Raw genomic sequence first — 14,036 nt, forward strand, 5'->3', positions numbered from 1 at the left:
CACTTAAAAGAGAACCTAAACAACAGTAAGTTCCCCAGTTTTAAGTTACCTAGAGCTTCTTCCAGCCCCTTGTAGGTGTCCTCCTGAACCCTCGGCATATTTCCGCTCTTTACCCATCAGCTGCTGTCGCCTCTGGTAGCTGCAAGTGCAGCCCAGGCTGCACCCCCTCAATTGCCTGCGCAGTTAAAAAAAATTGCAACTGTTCATGGAAGCAGAATCGAGGCAAGTAGCCTGCGAATGGCTGAGTGGACAGTGGCTGAAGGGTGAAGAGAGTAAAGATGGCGAGAGACCAGGATGCCTACTTGGGACCATACTGTTACCATAGGCAAAAGCTGTTCTAACACATATTTTGCGCAGGATGTAGATGGAACCACATTTAACTGCTCTTTTTCTGAGGATTAAGGTAACTTCTACACCTCAAAAAAAAAAAAAAAAAAAAAAAAAGTGACTGGGTCTCCAACTGGATTTGGGCCAAGGAAGGCCAATTTATTCAAAGAGTGCCACAAAGAACAAAAGTACGTTTTGGTCTATCAGACCTTTCTCAAGTGCTAACCAGACACTTGTGCAATGACATATTTATGTGCAAATCAATTTCCTAAAAACATCCACTGAACAGGCATAAACTTAAAGAGACGATAGCATATTTCAATAAGTAAAAGAAATCCCAGAACACATTTGGATGAATCCTTCAGAAAACCTATTCGGGGTAAGAGTACCTGATCCATCTGCTTTCCCTTCTCAATAGGGAGGTTTGGGGAACTACACCTTTACATGAAGACACCTTCTCCAACACGCACCATTTCAGTTCTCCAACCACATGATTTCATTCACAGAAGTGTTGACCTTCAGATGCGAACACTGCTATTCCAGGGCAGGAGACTTGGGCGCACCCGGCGCCACCAAAGGCTGTAATAGGAATTACGGCTATAGCGGTGCGCAGGGAGTAACTTCCGCACTGTCAGAAGACGAAGCTGAAGTTACTTTTAAAATACTACAATTCGGCCTCCAGCAATTGCTGGAAGCCGAATTATTTAATTGCCCACTATCCATTGCGGCCTGGAAGGGAAACAGTATTTAACGTGGCCGGGAACTTGTGCAGCAGCAGGGTCAGCCATATACCAGCTGTATTCTGCGCCCAAGTCTTCTGCGCCGATACCTCTTGTACGCTCCAAATGAGTCACCTATATCTCAGCATAAGAGGAAAAATCTTCCATAATTTCAAGCAGGTGTTCTTTCTATAAAATATCCCACAATACTTGAGGGCTCATACAAGGTCATGCATGTGCCATCTTGTCATGGGGTACAGGGCATACATATGAAATCGCCCTGGGAGACTTGGGCCTTATCCTGCACAAGTCCTGGCGGCGTTAATTACTATTCCCCTCTAGGTCCACGTGGATAGTGGGGAAAGACTAAGATATAATTCGCTTCGTGCTTTAAAAGCAACTTCAGCTCAGTCTTCTGATGGTGCCGAAGTTACTCACTGTGTATAGCCATAATTCCTATTACGGTCTATGTTGGCGCCAGCTGTGCCCAAATCTCCTGCGCTGTTATTACAGCACTTGGGTACAGGTGCCCCTGAGGGTGATAGAGAAAAGATCCGGAACACTAGAGGTGCTATGCCGTGGATATGTGAGCTAGGGGTTACACATTATATGTGAGGTACCAGGGGTCCGATAAAGGTGTTGCTTGAAGTAATGATTTCGACAGATTTCATGCTGAAATGTAAGGCACAGTTAGGTCTCGTTCACACTACAGGCGTTTTCGGCCTTTTTTCAAGTGCAGGCGATTTTTAAAAAATCGCACAAAACGCTTTTGCAATGAATCTGTATGAGAAGGCTCATATCAGCGTGGTTCGTGCGCTGGGCGTTCAGCAAAGCGGTGCCTGTAACATTTTTGAGGCGATTTTGCCTCAATGGAAGGTGTAGGAAAAACGCAAATGATCACAAAATCGCTTTGTGCAGCGATTGCTTGAGCGTTTTTAAGAATAAATATATTGTATTTATTCTCTTCCGGGTCAAAGAGTTCACTTCCTGACTTGCGTCAGGGAGAGAATTACAAAACCACTCTGGAAAAGCGCTTAGAAGAGCGATTTACCAGGAACACAGCGCGCAGTGGAGCGCGCAGGGGAGGGTTTCAGGAAAGTGCACAAGAACGCAAATCGCTTGCGTTTTCGATTTTAGGTGTGAATGAGGCCTCAGTAACTTTCATTATTCCGTGTACAGTACTCTGCAAAACGCTAACAAAAAAAATAATAAAAATATGAGCCACAAATGAACCATATCTTTAATTGTGTGGTAACTTTTCAAATGCATAAACCTGCGTTCCGTTTGTATTCCACATGCTGGAAAAGCTTACTCTGCTATCTCATTGCTCCACACTTGTTATTTAGCCCTCAAGAAGAGGATTTCCATGGCACTCCCCCTTCTCTTTTTCACACCGGTCTGCTAAGACGTCATCCCACACACGCGCTCAATAATCACATTCTGGCGCTGCTGTAACCTCCTTCCAAAGCGTTTCTAGGCAACCTTAGGAAATCTCAGCCCATCAGCGAAATCTACGACTTCCAGCATTCTATAGTTGTCATGACTACTGCGGCCGGGACATCCGGCGTTCGGAGGTTGCTAGGAGACGCATATTCGACTTACAAGAGCGGCCTCTGAACTTTTACAACTTTACTTACTTTAAACTGTATCTTCAGTAAGCGCTGAACTGTCTGCAGCGGAAACAGCACAAAAGTAAGTGAATCTCTCTTCATTCATTCATCTTTGTTAGTGAGGTGAGGTTTGAATGGCGTGCATAAAAACAAAATTACAGTTACACAGGATTGTACAGACACGCTGCTGTGGGTTGCAGGATCTCTATCAGACTGAAGCTACAGGGAGGATACAGCTAATCCAGAACCGGTGTAATACATGCTACTGTTACGCTGGCCTTACTGGGAGTTAGTGCCAAAAGAAAGGATTTTCTGGATGAAATGGCAGACATACACTATTCGATCATGGAATATTGATTGCTTTACTACCTCAGAGTTCAGAAGAAATTTGACTGAAGATGCTAATGTTATAATGTTCCTTGCAGTATATGCCAGGCACAGCACAAAAAATAAATACATTGTTTTTTGTTTGTGGAAATTAGTAAAAAAAAAAAACAAGCCTGTAGTGGAAGTTAGGCCTGACAAAGGAGGATACTGGCATACATGGCAGCTGGACGCAGGGAGAGTCGAATGACGGCTCACCATGCTGCCAAACAAATTCGGGGTGGTGCTAAATACTATCCCCCCTCTAAGTCGTAGCAACTCGGAGGGAGATGAAATTCGGGATCCGGCAATTGGCGGATCCCCGAATTTCCCATGTATGGGGCGCGGACTATAGCATTACTGCTATAGACACGCTAAGCTTCGGCGATATGCGGCGCGCACGCAGCAGTTGCCAAAAAGCCCAGCTTCGAGGATGAGGACCCTGCCACTTACAGGCTACTAGGAGGTGAGTAAATGTACTGCACAATAGGAAAAGGAATCGTGGCTACTTGCTGATAGTTAAAGGGAACCTGAAGTGAGATGGATATGGAGGCTGCCGTATTTATGTATCTGTCTATCTATACTGGGGAGAGGGGCTGCCTAATACTGGGGCCACATCTGGCTATCTATACTGGGGAGGGAGTGCTGCCTAATACTGGGGCCACATCTGGCTATCTATACTGGGGAGGGAGTGCTGCCTAATACTGGGGCCACATCTGGCTATACTGGGGAGAGGGGCTGCCTAATACTGGGGCCACAACTGGCTATTTATACTGGGGAGGGAGTGCTGCCTAATACTGAGGCACATCTGGCTATCTATACTGGGGATTGGGCTGCCTAATACTGGGGCCACAACTGGCTGTCTATACCGGGGAAAGGAACTGCCTAATAATGAGGGCACATCTGGCTATTTATACTGAGGGGAGGGGAAACCTACCTAACACTGGGGGCACATATAGCTACCTATACTTGGGGGAGAGAGAACCTACCTAATACCGGGGACAGATCCAGCTATAGGGGTGGGAACCTTCTTAATACTGGCGGCACATCTGGCTACCTATATTAGGTTGGGGGGAGGGGGGGGTTGCTGAACCATCTACATATTTGGTTTTCCTCTTACAAGCTTTACATGCCTGGGGAGGCAGTGGCTGCCTGGTGGTGCCCATTGGCTGCCTGCACACCTTTCTTCTATGACACTAGGAGAGGTTCCTCCAGCTTCAGTAAGGAAACATGAACCAGCTGCAGCTCCACAACTTTCATGAAGCTCAAATTGGCCAAAAAGCTCAGATGGGGGCCACTGACTACTTGGAGGGGGAGATGTGGGGGAGGGGTGCGGTTTAATAAGCATCACTAGTTACTTGGAAGGGCCATAACAGCATTTTGGCTGCAGTTTTTTAAAGTGACCATGAGACGAGGGGGTATAAAAGTTTTATACATAATTGGGGCTTCCTCCAGGCCTCTCCACGCAGGGAGCAATCTGCGCGGAGGGGGCTGGAGGAAGCCCCAGGTATGTATAAAACTTTTAGGCCCCCTCTTCTTAGGTACACTTTAAGGAAACAATTGTTCAAGATCATTGGGCTCACCAGATTCTCTGTTCTTTGTTCATACAATATGATCTGAATATTCTGATAGAAAAGAATACGATCATTCACTAAAAGTTGTACCATTAATAGGCAGCATTAGTGATGCTGGGCCTGTGGGGAAAGCTCCAAAGCTATGAGTATGCATTCATCAAACACCTGACACTCTCTCTGCTGGCGGCTTGTTTTCCCCTATCGATGCTGCTGGTTTTTAATACTTAGATAAAATAAGAAACCCTTTGATTGTCACCTTTCTGAATGATTTCACAGCTTAGATTTCACCACACTGCTGGAACCAAGCAATGTAAAGACGTTATTGCTTTGCATGCTGAGTATTGAGATAGTCAGTCCTTCTCTGCGGGGACTTAAAGAGAACCCAGTGTGTTCACAATGTATTTGTCTATAAATGGATTTAGCTTCATAACACCCTTGGAAGAGTCTTGGCTGAAAAATGTATTAACCCATAGCAGCCAATCAGAGTCTATTGTGACATAAAAGATGTTTATGATTTTTTTTTATATAGCAAAGCAATGCTCCCTGTTACTTCTAAATATGTTTTAAGCTTATCTTTATTTCCACATCACACCCTTCCATTGTTATTGAAATCTATTAATTTGTATCAATTAATTATTAATTTTTAGTCAATGTTATTCATAAAACAAAACAATTTCTCCTTTTCAGTTTTTGATGTGTTGTCTTTGTGGTAATTTCACTTACAGCGGACAAAAAAACAGCACACAATGAAAAGTTTTTATTCCACATATAGTCGCTGAAGATTTCACTTTTCCGTGTTTCAAAGATTAGATTAGTTCTCGTCACCAACTGTGAAAAGAGTGCAGGAGATTTCTGCCAAGGCAGCTTTTTCCATACAGTAAACACTGTATACTGCCAGTAGTGTGCAACCAGTAGGTGAGCCGTCCCACATCTTTGTAGAGATTTTTGCCAGGGAGTGCTTTTGAAAGAATGAATAAAACCTTTAGGTTCCCCTCTCCTCTCCCTTTTCTTGTTGAAGGTATTTATGCCTACCTGTCCCATCTGGATGGGGCCAGAGGCTTTTGGGCTGAGTCCTCAGTAGGGGGCCTGGTGTTCGCTCTGGAGCACTAGACTCTCACACCCTCATAGAACCTGGGGCCTCACAGCTCTTCTTTGAAGGACTCCTCATCATGACTTCCTTAGCGGTTTTGCTTAACATGTGCAAATGTCAACTAAATGTCAGCCATGATGTTTTGTCTCATTGAGGATTCTGCCCTGTATTGTACATTGTAATATTCTTTGAAAACTTCAATAAAACTGTTTGAAATAGAAAACCTTTAGGTTCCCCTGTCAAGAGGCTGGTCCAAAATGTAATATAAAAATTGCATTGTTCTATGGAACCAATGTACACCTTATGTGTATGTATACATATGTATTTTACATTTTACAGTTTTTGTCACAGTGCCCCTTTAAATTGTACCTGAGCTGAGGCTCGGGTCAAAAAGGAAATGCTTATCTAAGAAGAGGGAAGCCTCTGAATCCTGTTGAGGCCTACCATGGCATCTTCCATTCCTCTGTTGCCGCTCGAAGATTTGCCAGAGATTTCCGAATAGGGCTTATAAAAAATCTGATTGGGGCCGCGCTCTTCTTCAAGCACGAACGTGGCCATACTGCACTTGTGTGGGTAAGCGGTGAACAAGTAGCCTCTGTGCTACTGCACAAGCGTGGGTGTGCATGCACAGGTGCACTCATGCTTACCCTTCCCTACCATTATGATTATTTCTGAATGTCAGGGTCTAAAAACAGTGCAATTTTTTTTGCACGCCTTTAGACCCTAAAACCAGGAAAAAAATCATGCTGCCGAGAGAGATCTGCGGCAGACCCTGCACTTACCTCCCTGGGACCAAGATTCTCACAGATAAATAGAGTGGCACTCTCTCCAGGGGGACAGCGTGCCCAAGCCTCGATGGATCCAAGTAGTGGCACAAACAAGCGATGGAGGCTGGCACTGCAAACGTATCAAGCTCTTTATTGAAATAACAATAAAAACATGTGGCTATGCGGCGACAGCCCGCTGATTCAGGTCTCCAGCCTTTTCTCAAGCCGAAATGCCCACAATAGCACACCCTAGAACACACCCTTAAATAGTATCCCAGTCACAAGTGCACCAATAAAATTGAAATAACAACAGCCAATCAACTCACCAAGATGTCCGGCGGACCCTGAAGGAGACAGGCAGCGGTATATGCAAATTCATTTCTAACGTATGCGGCTAACAGCGCTCCTTACGCCGCACCTGTGTATATATCCACTCAGCGAAGAGGTTCACCTCTAACCCTGTCGCATCATGGCTCAGCCGCCCGCCATCCATACAGAACACGCAGCGTCAAATGACGCTGCGGGGCGTGGTTAACCGCATCCCTGGGATACAGCCCTGCAATTCTCCCTCAGTCCTTCAGGTGGCACTGTAGCCCTGTAGTGAGATTGCCGTCTGTCATCATGAGGACAAACTATGATCTGAAGGACCAGAAGGAGAAGCGTCTGGATCTCAGGGGAGTTGAGTTGAAATATCAGCTGAGCTTAAAGGGAACCTAAACTGAGAAGGACATGAATTTTTCCTTTTTAAATAATACCAGTTGCCTGACTCTCTTGCTGATCCTGTGTCTCTAATACTTTTAGCCACAGACCTTCAACAAGCATGCAGATCAGGTGCTCTGACTGACGTCAGACTGGATTATCTACATGCTTGTTTCAGGTGTGTGATTCAGCCACTACTGCAGCCAAAGAGATCAGCAGGACTGACTAGCAACTGGTATTGATTAAAAGGAAACATCCATATCCTTCTCAGTTAAGGTTCCCTTTAAGGCTCTGCATAGACCTCCCGTTGTGTGCCCCGAGTCAGGCTTGGGATTACCACTCCTGGCTTTTTTTTCCACTCCGAGACTGACTCGGGGTTACCGCCAGGGAAGTTAAAGAGGAGTGCGGCCCAGATCCTCTGGAGGGTCCCGTCATACGGCCACAGGATTGAGAAGGATGCTCTTTTTAGGTAAGTATTTTATTTTTGACCTGAGCTTTGAATCAGGTTCACTTTAATCAGATGGATTGCATGCTTTTCCGTGAGTTCTTCTCCTTTTAAGCGTTTCTATGTAAGACCCATACTCTGCATGCTAGCCTAGAACAATTGTCAGCATGCAGTAGTTCAGTGTGTTCATCATTGTCTGCTTGCCCAGTGTGGTCCTCTTTTCTGTTCTGCCAGCTACAGATATGGTTCATACATGGCAGTTAATATTAGCCTGATTAGGCACACAGGACCTGCCAGCAGCACTGAGTGATTCATTAGTGCTGGTGTTTAGGATCGCTGATGGGAAAGTAATTAATTCTACAGAATTGAACTGTCATATTCTATAAAAGTGTGAAAGGAGTTCATTGTTTAATTAGTCGAGCTTCTTATTAAGGTGAAATTTGCTAATTATATGTCCTAAAGATTTGTTCTTCCAATCATTTGAAAATTACTGATCTCGTAGGACATACATGTAGCCTACACCGATTATTAGGACAATCTATCCCTGATCGGTGTTTCCAGACTGTGAATATATTTTGCTAATCGGCTACGTATACACAGTGCCTGTTTCCACATCTCAGTCTGTCATCATACACCGGAAACAGCCCTATACAAAAAAGCTAATACTGGCAAATTTATAAATTGAAAAGGCCAGTTTCCCTGTGAAATGGATTTTACTCTGATAGCTGGCTTTTCTCTAGTCTTGGCCGAGTATCTGGTTAAAAATGAATTTGTGCCTGGAATTGAGAAATAGAGATAATTTTCTCCTTTTTAGGTTGTCACGGCAGCATGGCTGGTACAGTTCAGGATAAGGACGCCGAGTATGAAGATTCAGCAGAGGAGGATCTCAACCTAAGTAAGGAATTTATCAGCTCATAATTCAAGTGTCTCCACTTCATTAGGCCAGTCCCTGGGTTCCCTTCCCGCTCTGTGCTCTGTGAAATCATGGGGAAGCACTTTATTTATTAATTTGGTGCTCAGTTTGTTTTCCTCTGACTGGCTGGTTTCAGATCAGCCAACTCGATAAACAAAAGTGTGATATTATTATTTTTAGTATTTATATAGCACTGACATCTTCCGCAGCGTTGAACAGAGTATATTTTTCTAGTCACTAGAGACACTGAAGCGAAAAAAAATTATGATATAATGAATCGATTGTGTAGTACGGATAATTACTAGAAGATTAGTAGCAAAGAATATATTCTCATTTTTATTTTCAGTCATATAGTGATTTTTATAACATTACATCACTCTCTAATATTTGCAGTTTACACACTACTCAGCATTCTAAATGATTTTACAGAGCAGGCCAGTGAACTTTTGACCTGTCCTCTGGAGAGATAAAGAAAATACAGTGACTGACAGTTGAGATAACAAGCTTCAGAAGACAGAGCTCTCTGCGACTTTGAAAGTCGTGGAACTCAATGGATCTTTTGCATAGATAACAACTGGAGTTTCTTAACTCTTCCTGTACTGGAACCAATATTAGACTTATGTCTCTGCTGCTAATGTTTTATTTCTTAGTTGTACTAAGCATACAAATCATTATATCATCCTTTTTTTTCCAGTTCAGCGTCTCTTTAACTGTCCCTTATGGTAGCCATACACTGGTCGATTTGCCATCAGATCCGACTAACAGATAGATCCCTCTCTGATCCCCTCTCTGATCGAATCTGATCAGAGAGGGATCGTATGGGTGCCTTTACTGCAAACAGATTGTGAATCGATTTTAGCATGAAACCGATCACAATCTGTGGAGCTGCCGCTGGCGCCGCCCCCTTCCCCCGCATACATTACCTGCTCCGGCGCGTGTCCCCTCTCTCTCTGCTGTCACTTCTTCGTGCTCGACTGCAGTTTCACTGAACTTCCTGCAGTAGAGGGGAAGTTTCAGCAGTAGAGGGTGCTCTACTGTTTAAACTTCCTGCTGGGACAGGAAGTTCAGTGAAGCTGGAGGAGCCGAGCACGGAGAAATGACAGCGGAGAGAGAGGGGACACGCGCCAGCCGAAACAGGTAATGTATTGCCTCTAGCGTCGGGCATTCAAACGCTGCTATTGACGCACTCCCGACCTGCCGGCGGTCGAGCGAAATCTTCTGCGCGGACGGATCAACGGGAATCGACGGGAACGATTGATTTCGGACGGAATTCGATCGTTCTGTCAGCGTTTGCGCAACGATTTCACAACAGATTCGATCACAGTGATCGAATCTGCTGTATATCGGTGGGAAAATCGTTAGGTGTATGGGCCCCTTTAGAGGAGCTCACAATCTAATCTCTGCCATAGTCATATGTCTATGTATTTATCCTGTAGTATGTGTATTGTAGTCTACTGCCAATTTAGGGGGAAGCCAATTAACTTATCTGTATGTTTTGTCTGTATCTGTCTTACATTGTACCTGAGGCATCAAAAAGTTAAATAAGTAAACCTTTATCTAAGAAAAGTAAAGTCCCTGGATCCTATAGAGGCTTCTCATGCCGCACTGTGGTCCCCTGTTGCCAAGCGTGGACCCCCAGAAGATTACTGACAAAGGCTTGTTGGGAATCACATCAGGACCACCCTCCTATTGATGCATGAGCGTGTCCGTACTGCATCTGTGGCATCTGTGTGAGTACAGCCATGCCTGTGCAGTAAGCCAGAGCCACTTGGGCTCAAGCAGCTTTGTGCTACTGTGCAGCTGCAGCCATACTCGTGTGGGTGCAGCACGGCCACACTTGTGCCAGAAGAGGAGCGTGGCCAGATGTTGGTCCCAGCAAGCTGCAGGGGACCAGAGAGCAGTGTGGAAAGCCTTTGGAAGTATTTACTTTTTTAACTTTGTGATGTCTCAGGTTCTCCTTAAAGTAAACCAGAGCTGTTGTTAAAGGAAGATTTGATACTTACCCTCGGCTTCCTCCAGCAGCATAAACACGTCTGAGTACCAGGCCGTCCTCTCGCGGTCTGCCGTTCAGCTGCGATCAGCCCCGGTAACTGGCTCAGGACTGGCGTGCAGGAGGCAAACACGCACGAACATCAGAAGTGCATAGACTGCACTGTCTGATGTTCACACTGCATGCGGTCCGTACCAATGCGGTGCGCAAACACATGCTGCATGCATTTTTTAGCAAAATCACAGTGAATGGGATCAGCCACATAACGCATACAAACGCAGATGACGCATTGCGTTCAGATCGCACGGCCATTTGTCTGTGATAATGTGAACGAGGCCTAAGACGCTGTACTGTAGACCTGAAGAAGCGGGCAGTGTCGCAAAATGTGTCGCCTTTTCCTGTGTCCAATAACATTTTTATCTTTAAACCTTCTACCTGATGTGAGTCTGTTACACTATCCACGTTTACTCATTGCATACTACATTAGGGTGCCTCCTCCGATTTTGTAACCACAGCACAATGGTCATGAATCATGTGACACAACAGCCACATCACCATTGAATCTGTGTTGAACAAGTTGGGAGTCTCGAATCTAGCATGGGCAGATAGTGAGTGACATTTACAGTACCATAACACTTACTTGTGTAGCCATTCAGCAGCTCTTTGTGACGCTGGAAAGACCCCTGTCTGTTTTATTGCCAGTCTTTAGTGTTTCTGTTTCTATCACACAAAATAAATCAGTTATATTTAATCTTAATATGTGTTTCTGACCAGCTAATTTCAACTGACAGCTTTATTAGAAGTTGGTATCAGTAATGACCCCGGGCAGTTGATAATATTCCTCTCAACCAGTATCAGTCAGCACTAAATGTCATTCTCAGTGAATTCACAAGGTAATTAGCTGTGCCCTGCTGCCACATTTCACTGAGATAACAGCTTATGAGTGGAGATTCAGATTTGTAGCAATGCTAATATCTTCTTGCTTGGTCGCAGAATGCCATTTTTACCTCATTATGTTGAATATGAGCTGGTGATTTGCCCAGTGTATCTGATTCATTGTTAAATTGTCAATACAGTTTTATTTCTGTAATGATGGCCACACATGATAAAATACAAAGATCAGATTTTACAGCAATTCGGTCAGTTGTACAGTAACAAGCGAAAGCTTTTTTTTTCTGTACAATTTTCATTTTTGCACAATTATACTTTTGTTGCCCCTAAACCAAGTATGCTGTGGCTCCACTTGCATGTGCAGCGCGCCCCTCCCATTCCATGTGCTTCTACCTCTTCCATGTGTATCATCTACTGTAGCCCCTCCCATTCCATGTGCTGCTCCTTCTTCCATGTGTATCATCTACTGTAGCCCCTCCCATTCCATGTGCTGCTCCCTCTTCCATGTGTATCATCTACTGTAGCCCCTCCCATTCCATGTGCTTCTCCCTCTTCCATGTGTATCATCCATGTACTGCAGCCCCTCCCAATCCTTGTGCTGCTCCCTCTTCCATGTGTATCATCTACTGTAGCCCCTCCCATTCCATGTGCTGCTCCCTCTTCCATGTGTATCATCTACTGTAGCCCCTCCCATTCCATGTGCTGCTCCCTCTTCCATGCGTATCATCTACTGTAGCCCCTCCCATTCCATGTGCTTCTCCCTCTTCCATGTGTATCATCCATGTACTGCAGCCCCTCCCATTCCATGTGCTGCTCCCTCTTACATGTGTATCATCTACTGCAGCCCCTCTCTTTCACCTACAGCTCCCTTGGGCATCAGTTTCCCTTTTTCATGTGTTTCTCCCCTTTTTGCAGCCGCCCAAGGCCCTTGCCTTTGTGGCCTTTCCAGAGTTCCAGCCCTGTGAGTGGCCATTACATTGGTCATATGTTTACATATGTTACAATCGATCAGAAAATGTGATTGTTATTCTCAAATTAAAAAGAAATGTAATAAATCGTATAGTGTGTGGTCACCTTAAGGCTGGTAACACACTTAGCAGAAATGCAGCGTTTATGTTATAATGTTACTGCATGGGTTTGCGTTTTGTAATATGCGTTTTTAAAAACGCTGGTGTTGTTGCATACTTTTCAAAAATGCACATAATGAAAGTCAATACGTTTTGTATAAGTTTTTCATGCAATGTTATATTCTTTTTTTTTTTTTTTATGTTTTCTGATGTATTTCTGCTTCGTGTTGTCTTCCCAATGATTTGCATAAAATGCATAAGAAAAACGAATGGAAAACACATACAAAATGCATATGCATTTTGTATATGCAAACCACAAATGCGTTAAAAATGCATGCAAAACGCAAGAAAAGTGCATATGTTTAACTACTTGACGACTGCTCCACGTCAATTGGCGTGAGCAGTGCGGCAGCCCCAGGACCGGTCCACGCCGATTGGCATGAACGGTCTTCTATGGGGCTAGCAGGAGATCGCGTGTATGCTGCGCGCATCTCCTGCTTGGGGGGCAGAGCTCCGCCCCGCCTTCAGTCTCCGAGCGGCAATCGCTGCTTGGGAGACTGTTAATTACTTTGTACAGCACTGCAATCTGCAGCAGTGCTGTACTGGGGACAGCCGTGTGCCACGACTGTCCCCCTGGGGGACAAGAGAGCGATCGGCTCTCATAGGCTGAAGCCTATGACAGCCGATCGCGTGATTGGCTAGCTGAGGGAGGGAGGGGAAAGTTAAGAAAAAAAATAGTAAATTTTTTTAAAAAATATATTTCTTAAATATTTATATAAAAAAAGAAACAATGTGGAGGTGATCAGACCCCACCAACAGAAATCTCTGTTGGTGGGGGGAAAAGCTTGGCCTTAAAGCTGCAATGGCCCAATTAAGTAAGAATGGCCTGGTCACTAGGGGGGTTTTAACACCGCGGTCCTCAAGTGGTTAAAAAACATAAACACACAAAAAATGCACTAGAAACGCACATGACAGAAACCTTTCACGCACTGACATAGACATAGACTATACAAAGCCTGCATGCAGCAAGTTAGAATAACACAATCAGTTACAGCACAGTACTGTGAACAGGCCCATAGAATTATATGGGCAGTGAGTTGACATGCAGATTTATTCTGCAATGCAACTGATGCACTGTGAACTAGCACTTATTCTCTAATAACCTCAGTGTAATGCATGTATGTTAGTCAATGAGCCATATGGATGTTGGCACTAATCAGTGCTTTTGGATTTATTGTAGACCTGTCAGTGCACCTTCTGCCCTCTGAAAAGCTGGAGGAAAGACACAGAGACCATTGTGATTACCTGCTGGATGCTATTGATGAACAGCTTGACCAACTACAGGTAAAAATGTCCTGAAGAAAAACAAGGGAATATCTTTGAGGGAGCATTTAAAATGTACAGACAGTGTCTCCAAGCTTTTTCCTCTGCTCCCCTACTTCCTTAGCCTTTTGAGCGTTACGCCGCTCAGGAGGTTTTGTTACTTTTTGCCCGATCATTAAATAATTGTCCCAAACGACTGTAAACCCTCTAGCTAGCACTAGGCTAGCTAGTAGAAGTGTCCAGCACCCTCCGATCCCC

General features: G+C 44.5%; 1 protein-coding gene across 6 annotated transcripts in view; it reads left to right on the forward strand.

Annotated features, from left to right (window-relative positions):
• Positions 1 to 2,545: 2,545 nt before the first annotated feature.
• Positions 2,546 to 14,036, forward strand: part of LOC137525428 (golgin subfamily A member 6-like protein 25) — a 127,433-nt gene continuing 115,942 nt past the window's right edge. For 3 of the 6 annotated variants that reach the window (XR_011022921.1, XR_011022920.1, XM_068246513.1), the window contains exons 1-3: positions 2,546 to 2,738; positions 8,409 to 8,489; positions 13,696 to 13,799. Coding sequence is in view for 4 of the 6 variants with exons in the window: in XM_068246513.1 (XP_068102614.1) it covers positions 8,423 to 8,489; positions 13,696 to 13,799 (171 nt within the window). In the remaining 2 variants the exon portion in view is untranslated. The remainder of the gene's footprint in view (positions 2,739 to 8,408; positions 8,490 to 13,695; positions 13,800 to 14,036) is intronic. The other 3 variants (XM_068246526.1, XM_068246536.1, XM_068246545.1) reach the window with 2 other exon arrangements.

The sequence above is a fragment of the Hyperolius riggenbachi genome, chromosome 1, assembly GCF_040937935.1.
Source record: "Hyperolius riggenbachi isolate aHypRig1 chromosome 1, aHypRig1.pri, whole genome shotgun sequence".
Classification (NCBI taxonomy): Eukaryota; Metazoa; Chordata; class Amphibia; order Anura; family Hyperoliidae; genus Hyperolius; species Hyperolius riggenbachi.